This window comes from Procambarus clarkii, chromosome 10 (genome assembly GCF_040958095.1).
Source record: "Procambarus clarkii isolate CNS0578487 chromosome 10, FALCON_Pclarkii_2.0, whole genome shotgun sequence".
In the NCBI taxonomy this organism is placed as follows: domain Eukaryota; kingdom Metazoa; phylum Arthropoda; class Malacostraca; order Decapoda; family Cambaridae; genus Procambarus; species Procambarus clarkii.
This window is the reverse complement of record NC_091159.1, coordinates 40,198,619-40,213,646: the sequence shown is the minus strand read 5'-3', so window position 1 is coordinate 40,213,646 and position 15,028 is coordinate 40,198,619. Positions and strand designations below refer to the sequence as shown.

Sequence of the window (15,028 nt, the reverse complement as noted above, 5' to 3'; positions counted from 1 at the left end):
TCCTCAATAGACAGGGAGTGTACTCCTCAATAGACAGGGAGTGTATTCCTCAATAGACAGGGAGTGTATTCCTCAATAGACAGGGAGTGTACTCCTCAATAGACAGGGAGTGTACTCCTCAATAGACAGGGACTGTATTCCTCAATAGACTGGGAGTGTATTCCTCAATAGACAGGGAGTGTACTCCTCAATAGACAGGGAGTGTACTCCTCAATAGACAGGGAGTGTACTCCTCAATAGACAGGGAGTGTACTCCTCAATAGACAGGGAGTGTACTCCTCAATAGACAGGGACTGTATTCCTCAATAGACAGGGAGTGTACTCCTCAATAGACAGGGAGTGTACTCCTCAATAGACAGGGAGTGTACTCCTCAATAGATAGGGAGTGTACTCCTCAATAGACAGGGACTGTATTCCTCAATAGACAGGGAGTGTACTCCTCAATAGACTGGGAGTGTATTCCTCAATAGACAGGGAGTGTACTCCTCAATAGACAGGGAGTGCATTCCTCAATAGACAGGGAGTGTACTCCTCAATAGACTGGGAGTGTATTCCTCAATAGACAGGGAGTGTACTCCTCAATAGACTGGGAATGTATTTCTCAATAGACAGGGAGTGTACTCCTCAATAGACAGGGAGTGTACTCCTCAATAGACTGGGAATGTATTTCTCAATAGACTCTTGTCTATGTTATGTTTTTCCTCGAGGATTAAGCCCATGTTTGGACCCACAAGCGTCTGTGAACAGTTCAAGTCTCCAATGAACATTACAAATCTTGGCTTCGTTCTCATGTTACTGATGAACACCAGAACTCAACACAGAATGTAGGCTGTAGTTCAGTTATTAGTGGTTAACTGTGACCCTCAATGCCAGACCAAGCGATGCCCTGTGTGGGGGAGCAGCAGCAGCACAAGGTAATGAGGTGAATATTTGGTATAATGTGTTTAATATAATGTGTTTAATATAATGTGTTTTCTCTCTCTTATATCTCATCTTATATCTCTCTTCCACAAGAGCGTAATGGCTCTTACCCCTGGAGAGGAAGGTTATCTTTGTCTCGGTCAGCACCACGTTGAGTCAGGAAGTATTGAACGAGATGGGATAGAGTGTGACATTCTTGATTTGGGTCATTTGTTGAGGTGATGCACACTGTGTGTGTGTGTGTGTGTGTGTGTGTGTGTGTGTGTGTGTGTGTGTGTGTGTGTGTGTGTGTGTGTGTGTGTGTGTGTGTGTGTGTGTGTGTGCGTGTACTCACCTATTTGCTCACCTATTTGTGCTTGCGGGGTTGAGCTTTGGCTCTTTGGTCCCGCCTCTCAACTGTCAATCAACTGGTGTACAGATTCCTGAGCCTACTGGGCTCTATCATATCTACATTTGACATTTTCGTGACCACCAGCCACGGCCACCAGCCACGGCCACCAACCACGGCCACCAGCCACGACCACCAGCCACAACCACCAGCCACGACCACCAGCCACGGCCACCAGCCACGACCACCAGCCACGACCACCAGCCACTGGCCACCAGCCACGACCACCAGCCACGACCACCAGCCACGACCACCAGCCACGGGCCACCAGCCACGGGCCACCAGCCACGACCACCAGCCACGACCACCAGCCACGACCACCAGCCACGACCACCAGCCACGGCCACCAGCCACGGCCACCAGCCACGACCACCAGCCACGACCACCAGCCACGACCACCAGCCACGACCACCAGCCACGACCACCAGCCACGGGCCACCAGCCACGGGCCACCAGCCACGACCACCAGCCACGACCACCAGCCACGACCACCAGCCACGACCACCAGCCACGGCCACCAGCCACGGCCACCAGCCACGACCACCAGCCACGGCCACCAGCCACGACCACCAGCCACGACCACCAGCCACGACCACCAGCCACGGCCACCAGCCACGGCCACCAGCCACGACCACCAGCCACGGCCACCAGCCACGACCACCAGCCACGACCACCAGCCACGACCACCAGCCACGACCACCAGCCACGACCACCAGCCACGACCACCAGCCACGGGCCACCAGCCACGACCACCAGCCACGACCACCAGCCACGGGCACCAGCCACGACCACCAGCCACGACCACCAGCCACGGCCACCAGCCACGACCACCAGCCACGACCACCAGCCACGACCACCAGCCACGGGCACCAGCCACGACCACCAGCCACGGCCACCAGCCACGGGCACCAGCCACGGGCCACCAGCCACGACCACCAGCCACGACCACCAGCCACGACCACCAGCCACGACCACCAGCCACGACCACCAGCCACGACCACCAGCCACGACCACCAGCCACGACCACCAGCCACGGGCACCAACCACGGGCCACCAGCCACGACCACCAGCCACGACCACCAGCCACGACCACCAGCCACGACCACCAGCCACGGGCACCAGCCACGACCACCAGCCACGACCACCAGCCACGACCACCAGCCACGACCACCAGCCACTACCACCAGCCACGACCACCAGCCACGGGCCACCAGCCACGACCACCAGCCACGACCACCAGCCACGACCACCAGCCACGGGCCACCAGCCACGACCACCAGCCACGGGCCACCAGCCAAGACCACCAGCCACGGCCACCAGCCACGGGCACCAGCCACGACCACCAGCCACGACCACCAGCCACGACCACCAGCCACGACCACCAGCCACGGCCACCAGCCACGACCACCAGCCACGACTACCAGCCACGGGCCACCAGCCACGACCACCAGCCACGGGCCACCAGCCACAACCACCAGCCACGACCACCAGCCACGACCACCAGCCACGACCACCAGCCACGGCCACCAGCCACGGCCACCAGCCACGGGCACCAGCCACGACCACCAGCCACGACCACCAGCCACGACCACCAGCCACTGGCCACCAGCCACGACCACCAGCCACGGCCACCAGCCACGACCACCAGCCACGACCACCAGCCACGACCACCAGCCACGACCACCAGCCACGACCACCAGCCACGGGCCACCAGCCACGACCACCAGCCACGGCCACCAACCACGACCACCAGCCACGACCACCAGCCACGAACCACCAGCCGTTTCCAGGAAGAGTAAAATTGTGGCGAGCGGCGCAGTTTACCGGTTTTTAATGGGCTTCTCGTCACCGGCGAGAGCCTGCCATTCTTCACATCCGGCCAGGAACAACAGACCGCGGGAGGAAGAATTCCCTTCAGAAACATGATTACAATAAGAGTATCGATGATTGCGAGTGGTGACAGTCGAGTGGATCCGAGATCGATTTCACTTATGAGGAAATACCTTTCTCTCTCTCTCTCTCTCTCTCTCTCTCTCTCTCTCTCTCTCTCTCTCTCTCTCTCTCTCTCTCTCTCTCTCTCTCTCTCTGTTGCGTGTCAGGATATCTCTGATGATGATGATGTGATGATGTGTGCGTAGAACACCTGTGTGGCGTGTCTCCACACCCACACCATCACCACAGCTCACAGCACACCATCACCACAGCTCACAGCACACCATCACCACAGCTCACAGCACACCATCACCACAGCTCACAGCACACCATCACCACACCTCAAGGGGGGGGGGCAAGAAAGAACGCGTTTTTTTATAAATTATTTTATGAACTTTATATCATTATTGTTTTTATTACAATAAAAGTGTTACACTTGTCCGTGACAAAAAAAAATAGTTAAGAATTAAATGGGAAAAACAGCAGATAGTGGATGACGAACAGTGATTGGAGAACAGAAGGAGATTGGTGATAACCACCACAGCACATGTGGAACTCCAAGATAACCACCACAGCACATGTGGAACTCCAAGATAACCACCACAGCACATGTGGAGCTCCCTGATAACCACCACAGCACATGTGGAGCTCCCTGATAACCACCACAGCACATGTGGAACTCCAAGATAACCACCACAGCACATGTGGAGCTCCCTGATAACCACCACAGCACATGTGGAGCTCCCTGATAACCACCACAGCACATGTGGAGCTCCCTGATAACCACCACAGCACATGTGGAGCTCCCTGATAACCACCACAGCACATGTGGAGCTCCCCGATAACCACCACAGCACATGTGGAACTCCAAGATAACCACCACAGCACATGTGGAGCTCCCTGATAACCACCACAGCACATGTGGAGCTCCCTGATAACCACCACAGCACATGTGGAACTCCAAGATAACCACCACAGCACATGTGGAGCTCCCAGATAACCACCACAGCACATGTGGAGCTCCAAGATAACCACCACAGCACATGTGGAGCTCCCTGATAACCACCACAGCACATGTGGAGCTCCCTGATAACCACCACAGCACATGTGGAACTCCAAGATAACCACCACAGCACATGTGGAGCTCCCAGATAACCACCACAGCACATGTGGAGCTCCCAGATAACCACCACAGCACATGTGGAACTCCCTGATAACCACCACAGCACATGTGGAACTCCAAGATAACCACCACAGCACATGTGGAACTCCCTGATAACCACCACAGCACATGTGGAACTCCCTGATAACCACCACAGCACATGTGGAGCTCCCTGATAACCACCACAGCACATGTGGAGCTCCCTGATAACCACCACAACACATGTGGAGTTCCCAGATAACCACCACAGCACATGTGGAGCTCCCTGATAACCACCACAGCACATGTGGAGCTCCTTTCTATCACAGTATAAGTGTTCAGTACCAACATTAAAGTTATTACTAACAGCAAAGTTTGGCCTATAGCAGATATAGCAGTGAAGAAGTTATTAATAATTAGGGGAACAAGGCGGAACGACATTCATTGAATAAAGATGTTGAGACAGTGTAATGGAACACAAACATGTGAAAAATATGTTACTAATGCAGGTGTTATCGTTCATGTTCTCGCAGTCATGTTCACAAGATCATATTCTTATTCCTTCTTACAGTGTATCATAACATCTTATCCTTACGTGTTCTTAGTGTGTAGTGATTTGCCTTAACCCTGCCTTAGTGTGACCTACCCTCCACCCTGCCTCAGTGTGACCTACCCTCCACCCTGCCTTAGTGTGACCTACCCTCCACCCTGCCTTAGTGTGACCTACCCTCCACCCTGCCTCAGTGTGACCTACCCTCCACCCTGCCTTAGTGTGACCTACCCTCCACCCTGCCTCAGTGTGACCTACCCTCCACCCTGCCTTAGTGTGACCTACCCTCCACCCTGCCTTAGTGTGACCTACCCTCCACCCTGCCTCAGTGTGACCTACCCTCCACCCTGCCTTAGTGTGACCTACCCTCCACCCTGCCTCAGTGTGACCTACCCTCCACCCTGCCTCAGTGTGACCTACCCTCCACCCTGCCTTAGTGTGACCTACCCTCCACCCTGCCTTAGTGTGACCTACCCTCCACCCTGCCTCAGTGTGACCTACCCTCCACCCTGCCTCAGTGTGACCTACCCTCCACCCTGCCTCAGTGTGACCTACCCTCCACCCTGCCTCAGTGTGACCTACCCTCCACCTTGCCTTAGTGTGACCTACCCTCCACCCTGCCTCAGTGTGACCTACCCTCCACTCTGCCTTAGTGTGACCTACCCTCCACCCTGCCTTAGTGTGACCTACCCTCCACCCTGCCTCAGTGTGACCTACCCTCCACCTTGCCTCAGTATGACCTACCCTCCACCTTGCCTCAGTATGACCTACCCTCCAGCCTGCCTCAGTGTGACCTACCCTTCCCCCTGCCTCAGTGTGACCTACCCTCCACCCTGCCTCAGTGTGACCTACCCTTCCCCCTGCCTCAGTGTGACCTACCCTCCACCCTGCCTCAGTGTGACCTACCCTCCACCCTGCCTCAGTGTGACCTACCCTCCACCCTGCCTCAGTGTGACCTACCCTCCACCCTGCCTCAGTGTGACCTACCCTCCACCCTGCCTCAGTGTGACCTACCCTCCACCCTCCCTCAGTGTGACCTACCCTCCACCCTCCCTCAGTGTGACCTACCCTCCACCCTGCCTCAGTGTGACCTACCCTCCACCCTCCCTCAGTGTGACCTACCCTCCACCCTGCCTCAGTGTGACCTACCCTCCACCCTGCCTCAGTGTGACCTACCCTCCACCCTCCCTCAGTGTGACCTACCCTCCACCCTCCCTCAGTGTGACTGTATATTCACCAACTTTGAGGGAGTAAGTTGACACATTGACACAGCACATATCCTGGCCCAACATGCATGTCACTATGGATGTTAATGAGTGTTTACAACCTGCTCAACTATACGACTATATTACATACATATTATATTATATATATATATATATATATATATATATATATATATATATATATATATATATATATATATTATTCTCCCAGGTTTTATAATTCTGAAATAGCTTTGAATTGTATATTTATACAAATAATATTATTTATATTTTTAATTCCTAAGTACCTTAACATATCTGTAATATAATAATAATTATCAGTTGAATCACAGCTGATGTGATTACTTTTGCAGCACATCGTGGTTCAGGGGTTTAAGGCGTGTGCTTGGGAGTACCCAGGGTCAGGGGTTCGAATCCTTCTCACGGCTCCAAGGGTCAAAAGAATTACAAGCTGGGGTACTACTGCCACCCACGAGGACCCCCGAGGCTTCCACTGAAGCCTATCCTGGGTCTCCCCCCCCCCCCACATGCGTCTGGGAACACCCGCCACACAGGTTCGAACCCTCATCACGGCTCATGTTTTTCTCATTTGATTATTATTATTATTATTATCTATAATAATTGGCTCAAATGATCTTCTCAATAATAGTAATAATGATAATGATAATTATAATAAAATAATAAAATTATTAATAAAATAATAACGCTAATAAGAAGAAGACGAAGAAGCAGCAGCAGCAGCAGCAGCAGCAGCAGCAGCAGCAGCAGCAGCAGCAGCAGCAGCAGCAGCAGCAGCAGCAGCAGCAGCAGGGTAATAATAATAACAACACACTGAACACCAACAGAGATCAACACATGATGGGAAATATGTGAGTGATTGATGACCATGTGAGTGTGTTGACTCCCCGCTGCTCTCCTCTCTCATTGCCACCCACGGCCCGCCCCTTTCTCTCTCCCTCTCTCATTATCTCCCTCCCTTTGTCATTATCTCCCTCTCTCTCTCTCTTCCTACCTTTGTCATTATCTCCTACCCTCCGTTACTCATTCTCTCCCGCCTTGTCATTATGTGCTCTCACTTCCCTCATTTCCTCATTTTCCTCATGTTCCTCCTGGGCAGCACCCCACGCTCGGGTCAGTGGCCACACGTGACGGATATCACGTGGAGTCCTGGCACTGGATACAAAATAGTTATATGAAACATACAAGGACTAGCGTGAGTCGGAGCGGCGGGCACCCTGGTGGCGCGAGCCAGCAGTACAGTCACACCCACCAACATGTTCTCTTAGTCCAGTCTAGTCCAGTCAGCCACTAATTGGTCCTTAATAGCCAGGCATCACTTCCTGCAGGACCGGGGCTCGATTCCCGATGTTTCGAGTTCCATTTACCCTACCCGGGACGCTCACGACATTAGAAACACAGATTTTTTGCTCATCTCTGGAGCCTAAACCGTAAATACGTCACGTTTTCTTTGCTACATAACCCTGACCGGATGAGAGTGTCTATCGGAGGTCTATCGTGGCTATTACATATGCTCTCTGTGACCTTAGCATGTAGTAAATATGTAGTTTATGAAATGAGAAATATTTATTATAGTAACAAGCAAGATATAAGTAATTATTAAATATTAACTGAATATCATTAAAGGTGAATGGAGAGGAAGGCTGGTCGACCAGGGGCGGCCTGTACTGGGGCCGCACGGCTAATTATGTATGCTCTGTGTATATGTAACGCGTATTTAATATGTATTTCATGAAAAGTCAAATAAATCACAACATATCATGTATAATATATATATATATATATATATATATATATATATATATATATATATATATATATATATATATATATATATATATATATATATATATATATATGTCGTACCTAGTAGCCAGAACGCATTTCTCAGCCTACTATGCAAGGCCCGATTTGCCTAATAAGCCAAGTATATATATATATAAGTATATATATATATATATATATATATAATAAGCCAAATATATATATATATATATTTTTTTTTTTTTTTTTTTTATAAATAGGGAAGGGAGTACCACCTCCATATATATATATATTAGTACCATATATATATATATATATCCAGTACCAGTACCATATATATATATATCCAGTACCATATATATATATATATATATATATATATATATATATATATATATATATATATATATATATATATATATATATATATAAATGTTCGTTTGTTCAAAATGACTAATCTCCGAAAGTTTGCTTTGAATTGCTTTGAAATTTTCACACAACGTTCCATTCGGACCCGAGCGGGTTTTTATATACATTCTATATATATGTCACGTCTATGACGGGAAAAACATCCTTTTTTTTTGATAAACTGTGTTTTTCAAGAGGTTTTCATGTGAGGGAAATCTTCGAAACCTCTTTACCAATTGCTTTGAAATTATGAAACGTTGCATTCGTATAGGAGTGTTTTTTTTATTATACCTACTATATGCATATGCCTCACCTGTGACAGGAAAATAACATGTTTTATTTTGAAAAACCGCCCCTTGTGTTGGACTTAAGAGCAACACACGCTGTAATCTCCCAAAGTTCCCTACCAATTGTTTTAAAATTTTGCCACAACGTTCCATTTAACTATGAGCGTGTTTTTATATTCATACTATACAAAATGCCACACCTGTGACAGGTAAAAACAAGTTTGTTTGTTTTTAAACAGGGCCATCTGTTGCACATAATAGGAACTCACGCTATTCTAAATATGTTACGATTACATTTCAATGTTTTCGATTGCATTGATAGATGTAATTTTCATAGATTTCGATTTATTTTCATTTTGATTTAATTATTTTGTGTGACATTGTGTTGGAATTTAACTGTGTTGTTTACCATACCGTTCACTTCGTGAGTTTCCTATAGATGCCACACCTGTGACAGGTACAAAACGTTTTTTCTTTTTTTTTTAAATTTCGCCATCTATTGCATGTTAGAGCAAAACACACTATACTAAATATGTTACAATTCTATTTCAATGTTTTCGATTTCATTGATAAACTAAATTTTTATAGATTTCTATTTATTTTCATTTTGATTTCATTATTTTTTGTGACATTGCGTTGGAATTGAGCTGTGTTGTTTACCATACCGTTTAATTTAAGTGTAAAATTAATTTTATATTTTTTCATTGTTTTTCATTTCTTCTTTTTTTAACTGTTTTTCCTATATTTCAGTGATGGGAACATCAGATCATTTGATGTTCCAAATTTTCTGACGGGAACATCACATAATTTGGGAATGCATCAGACGAGGGAGTGGGAAATGGTGGGGAGGACGAGAGATCAGGAGTAGGAGATGGTGGGGAGGACGAGGGGGATGGGGAAAGAGGGATGGGGCGGAGGACTGGGTGACACCGGAAAGGTTCCTGCGGCTGCATTGCTGAGCCACAGCAATGCGTGGCTGGGTACAGCTTGTATATATATATATATATATATATATATATATATATATATATATATATATATATATATATATATATATATATATATATATATATATATATATATGCATCATGCCCGAGTGCATTCCGGTTATGTGGTCAACTATTTCATCTCACAATGAACCACACCAGCCCTCACAGTGAACCACACCAGCCCTCACAGTGAACCACACCAGCCCTCACAGTGAACCACACCAGCCCCTCACAGTGAACCACACCAGCCCTCACAGTGAACCACACCAGCCCCTCACAGTGAACCACACCAGCCCTCACAGTGAACCACACCAGCCCCTCACAGTGAACCACACCAGCCCTCACAGTGAACCACACCAGCCCCTCACAGTGAACCACACCAGCCCTCACAGTGAACCACACCAGCCCTCACAGTGAACCACACCAGCCCCTCACAATGAACCACACCAGCCCCTCACAGTGAACCACACCAGCCCCTCACAGTGAACCACACCAGCCCCTCACAGTGAACCACACCAGCCCCTCACAGTGAACCACACCAGCCCCTCACAGTGAACCACACCAGCCCTCACAATGAACAACACCAGCCCTCACAGTGAACCACACCTGCCCTCATAATGAACCACACCAGCCCTCACAGTGAACCACACCAGCCCTCACAGTGAACCACACCAGCCCTCACAATGAACCACACCAGCCCTCACAGTGAACCACACCAGCCCTCACAGTGAACCACACCAGCCCCTCACAGTGAACCACCAAACCTGTTCCAAACCTCCCGAATATGCCCCCCTGAATAAGGCATCTTTAGCACTGTGCAACGTTGCAGACCGTTGATACGGTTAAGCTGGTAGAGCTCGTGTCTTTCGGTTGACACTGTATTGCTCCCGATATTGGGGCTTCGAACAGCAAGAGGATTAGGACGGAATGATTAGTTTCGTGAATACGATTCGAGCTTTAAATCCTGAGTGGGGGTCAGGAGGCAATTGGAACACGAGGCTCAGGAACAGAAACGTTTGAGTTCTGTGAGAGGGTTTGTATAACACCTGCAGCTAGGACGGAGAGTAAGAGAGAGAGAGAGAGAGAGAGAGAGAGAGAGAGCAAGGGGGTATGAAATATGAGGCAGGAGTGATGGAACTAAATCTCACCATAAATGGGAAAATTTGAAACAAAGAGAGACATGATAACAACATACAAGGTTTTTAAGGGGAATTAAAAATGTTCAAAAAGAGGCAATGTTCAAAGTTCAGCCGCAACGTTGGAATAAAAACAGCAGCTAGACAAGACCAGAGTACACAAACACACACACACACACACACACTTGTGTGTGTGTGTGTGTGTGTGTGTGTGTGTGTGTGTGTGTGTGTGTGTGTGTGTGTGTGTGTGTGTGTGTGTGTGTGTGTGTGTGTGTACTCACCTAGTTGACTCACCTAGTTGTGTTTGCGGGGGTTGAGCTCTGGCTCTTTGGTCCCGCCTCTCAACCGTCAATCAACAAGTGTACAGATTCCTGAGCCTATCGGGCTCTGTCATATCTACACTTGAAACGATGTGTGTGTGTGTGTGTGTGTGTGTGTGTGTGTGTGTGTGTGTGTGTGTGTGTGTGTGTGACCCAAGACCCCAAGATGGGGTCTTGGGTCAGCTTTGATCGTGAGCAGACGTGTAGGGTCAGCGGTCGCGTTAACCGAGGGAACAATGGGGTTCAAGGGAGCGGGTGTACTGTGCAGGGAGAATCGGGACAGTGTAAATTGAACAGTGGCATTGTTATGCAACACATTGATCACATCTCGTGGTGAATTATCTTAGTGAATTTAGAGAAGATAGCTAGTGAAGATCGACTTCTTGAGGCAGCATCAGTCGCATCAGCCGGGACCCACGTGGAGACCTGAAGACCTCACAGGATTACCGACGACACGCCGTGAATTCACCTAGAGTGCTTGTGGGGGGCTGGCTGGTAAGTGTCTCTCATAAGTCTCCAACAGTGTGCAAGGTTTATATAATATCATATCATATAGACACTATTGCATTCCATTCAATAATACAATCGTAATAATACAATCGTGGTAGACAGGTAACAGGGACAGCAACTGTGAGCTCACTGGGAACCCAGATAAGCCGCTAATCCTCCCCCACCCGCCGTAATCTGAAGACTACACCTCACCCATCTCTTAACCCCCCATCTCACTCTCCCAACACACTCCCCCCCCCCCACACCACCACCACTCCCACTCTCCCAAAACACTCCCCCACCCTCCCACCACACCCACCCACACTAGGACTATTCTTGCTCTCTCTCTCTCTTGACAAGGGCAAAATGGCAGGTGGGCGCAACAGGGACACAGGGAACAGCCAAATTGATCAAACGAGGGACATGTTAACCCAAGTTCTGGAGGAATTCAGGAGGGAGATGCAGGAAATGAGGATTACAATTAACAACCTGCAAAGTGAGCTGACATCAGCAAGGGAGGAGATCAAATCCCTCACAGAAAAAAATAAAGAGACCGAGCATCAGATTATCATCCAAAGGGAAGGTGGGAATGTTACATTGGAAGGAAATGCCTCTGTACCTGAAACATTTGCAGACATACTGAAAAAGAGCTCAGAAGCAATGGACACAGTGAGGGAGGTAGCGATGCAAGCAGCCACCTCACAGGAAGCAGCAAGGTGCACCACTCAGCTGCTGGAGAGAAAAAGATCAGTGGTAGTTGTAGGCATCAAAGAACAGGAAGGATCCAACAGGCAAGAATGGAATAGCAAGGATAGAGAGGCAGTACAGGGGATACTGAAGGGGTTACAGATGGAAGGGGCTGAACGAAACATTGAGAAGGTTTTCAGGTTGGGCTGGTACAACAAGGACAGAAACCGACTTGTAAAGGTGGTGTTTACAAACGAAACCACGAAGGAGGATATTCTCGAAAGGAAGAGTCAACTGCAGCATGTGGAGGGATACAAGAAAGTATTCCTGCAGAGGGACAGGACGAAGGAGGAGAGAGCCAGGGCAGCAGAGGCAAGGAGGAAGCGCAGGGAGGGAGAAGCAAACCAGGAAATCACAGCCCCAACACAACAGTCCTAGAGACAAGAGGGGGAACCCAAAACCAGCATACCAGCAACACCAGAGGGGAGGGCAACCCCACCACCCCCTCTGCATAGAAACCCTCCCTTCCCCTCACCCTACCTGCCCCCACCCAACCCTCCCTCCCCCCCCCCCCCCACCCCATTCTTACCCTGTCATCCCTTCCCCATTCCCATCATGTCCCCCCTCCCACCTTTCCCCCCTGTCCCCCCTCCCCCTTCATCCCATACCCTCCCTATCCCTCCTCCCCCCTCACCCCGTATCCTCCATGTCCCCCCTATCTCCTTAACCCACACCCTACCTGTCCCCCCTTCCATGAAACCCCCACCCCTCACCCCAAACTCCCCTGAAACCCTGCAAACCACCTCACAGATCATCTCACCCACTGAAAAGCTTCCCACGCCAGCAGAATGCTCGCCAAGAAAGGGACAAGAAAATGAACTGAAGAAAGTGAGCTTCAAGGCAATGTACACTAACATAGATGGAATTACAAATAAAACAAGTGAACTCGGAGAATGGGCACTAGAAGAAAACCCAGACATAATAGCACTCACAGAAACAAAGCTAACAAACACCATAACAAACGCAGTGTTTCCACAGGGCTACTCTGTAGTGAGGAAAGAGAGAGAAGGGAGAGGAGGAGGTGGTGTAGCTTTGCTACTAAGAGAAGGTTGGAGTTTCGAAGAGATGGTAATTCAGAACTGTGAAGGTTTCAGTGACTACATATCAGGCACCATAGCAACTGGAGGACAGAAAATTATAGTAGTAGTTATATATAACCCCCCACCGAATGTCAGAAGACCCAGACAGGAATATGATAGAAACAACTTGGCCACCATCAATATAATAGAGAGAGCAGCTTCTGTGGCTAGCAGGAACGGATCCAGGCTACTAATCATGGGAGACTTCAACCATGGAAAGATAGATTGGGGAAACAGAGACCCACATGGAGGCCCAGACACATGGAGAGCTAAGCTGCTGGATGTGGCAACAAGAAACTTTCTAAGTCAACACGTCAAGGGACCGACAAGAACGAGAGGAGGGGATGAACCAGCCTTGCTTGATCTGATATTTACCCTAAATGAGTCGGATATAAGGGAAGTTAAGTTGGAAGTCCCCTTGGGAATGAGTGATCATAGTGTATTGAGCTTTGAGTACCTGGTTGAGCTAGGAATTATCACCCCCAAAAAAGAACTGGGAAACAAAGGGCTGGCGTACCGAAAGGTAAACTATGAGAAGATGAATAAATTCCTATGGGATATACATTGGGACACAGAACTCGGAACCAAGTCCGTACAAAACATGATGGACTATGTCACCCAAAAATGTCAGGAGGCTGTAAGCAGGTTTGTCCCAGCCCAACAGGAAAAAACAGAGAAGCAAAGGAAGAATCCGTGGTTTAATAGGGAATGTATGAAAGCAAAGGAGCTGAACAAAAGGGCATGGAGGAACTTCCGTAATAACAGAACACCAGAAAGTAGAGAGAGATACCAGAGAACCAGGAACGAGTATGTTAGTGTGAGAAGAGCAGCTGAGAAAAGGTATGAAAATGATATAGCTAATAAAGCCAAGACCGAACCAAAGCTACTACACAGTCACATCAGGAGGAAGACAACAGTGAAGGAACAGGTGATGAAACTTAGGGTGGGCGAGGACAGGTACACAGAGAATGACAAAGAGGTGTGTGAAGAACTCAACAAAAGGTTCCAGGAGGTCTTTACAATGGAACAGGGAGAAGTCACGGCGCTAGGAAAGGTGGCAGCAAACCAGGTAACCTTGGAAAGGTTCGAAATTACAAGAGATGAGGTCAAGAAGCACCTATTGGAGCTGGATGTGAGAAAAGCTGTTGGGCCAGATGGAATCTCACCATGGGTATTGAAAGAGTGTGCAGAAGCACTTTGCTTGCCACTCTCCATAGTGTATAGTAGGTCACTGGAAACGGGAGACCTACCAGAAGTATGGAAGACTGCTAATGTAGTACCAATATTTAAAAAGGGTGACAGGCAAGAGGCACTGAACTACAGGCCAGTGGCCTTAACTTCTATACCATGCAAGGTGATGGAGAAGATTGTGAGAAAAAACCTAGTAACACATCTCGAGAGAAGAGACTTCGTGACAACCCATCAACATGGGTTCAGGAAGGGTAAATCTTTCCTTACAGGCTTGATTGAATTCTATGATCAGGTGACAAAGATTAAGCAAGAAAGAGAAGGATGGGCGGACTGCATTTTTTTGGACTGTCGGAAAGCCTTTGACACAGTACCCCATAAAAGGTTGATGCATAAGCTGGAGAAACAGGCAGGAGTAACTGGTAGGGCGCTCCAGTGGATAAGG

General features: G+C 48.7%; 1 protein-coding gene across 1 annotated transcript in view; it reads left to right on the top strand.

The window, feature by feature from the left end:
• The first annotated feature begins 881 nt into the window (after positions 1-881).
• The window catches only part of LOC138363319 (variable charge X-linked protein 3B-like), a 32,405-nt gene continuing 18,258 nt past the window's right edge, over positions 882-15,028 (top strand). Inside the window, exons 1-2 of the mRNA XM_069322340.1 lie at positions 882-914; positions 6,873-7,027. Coding sequence (XP_069178441.1) covers positions 882-914; positions 6,873-7,027 — 188 coding nt within the window. The remainder of the gene's footprint in view (positions 915-6,872; positions 7,028-15,028) is intronic.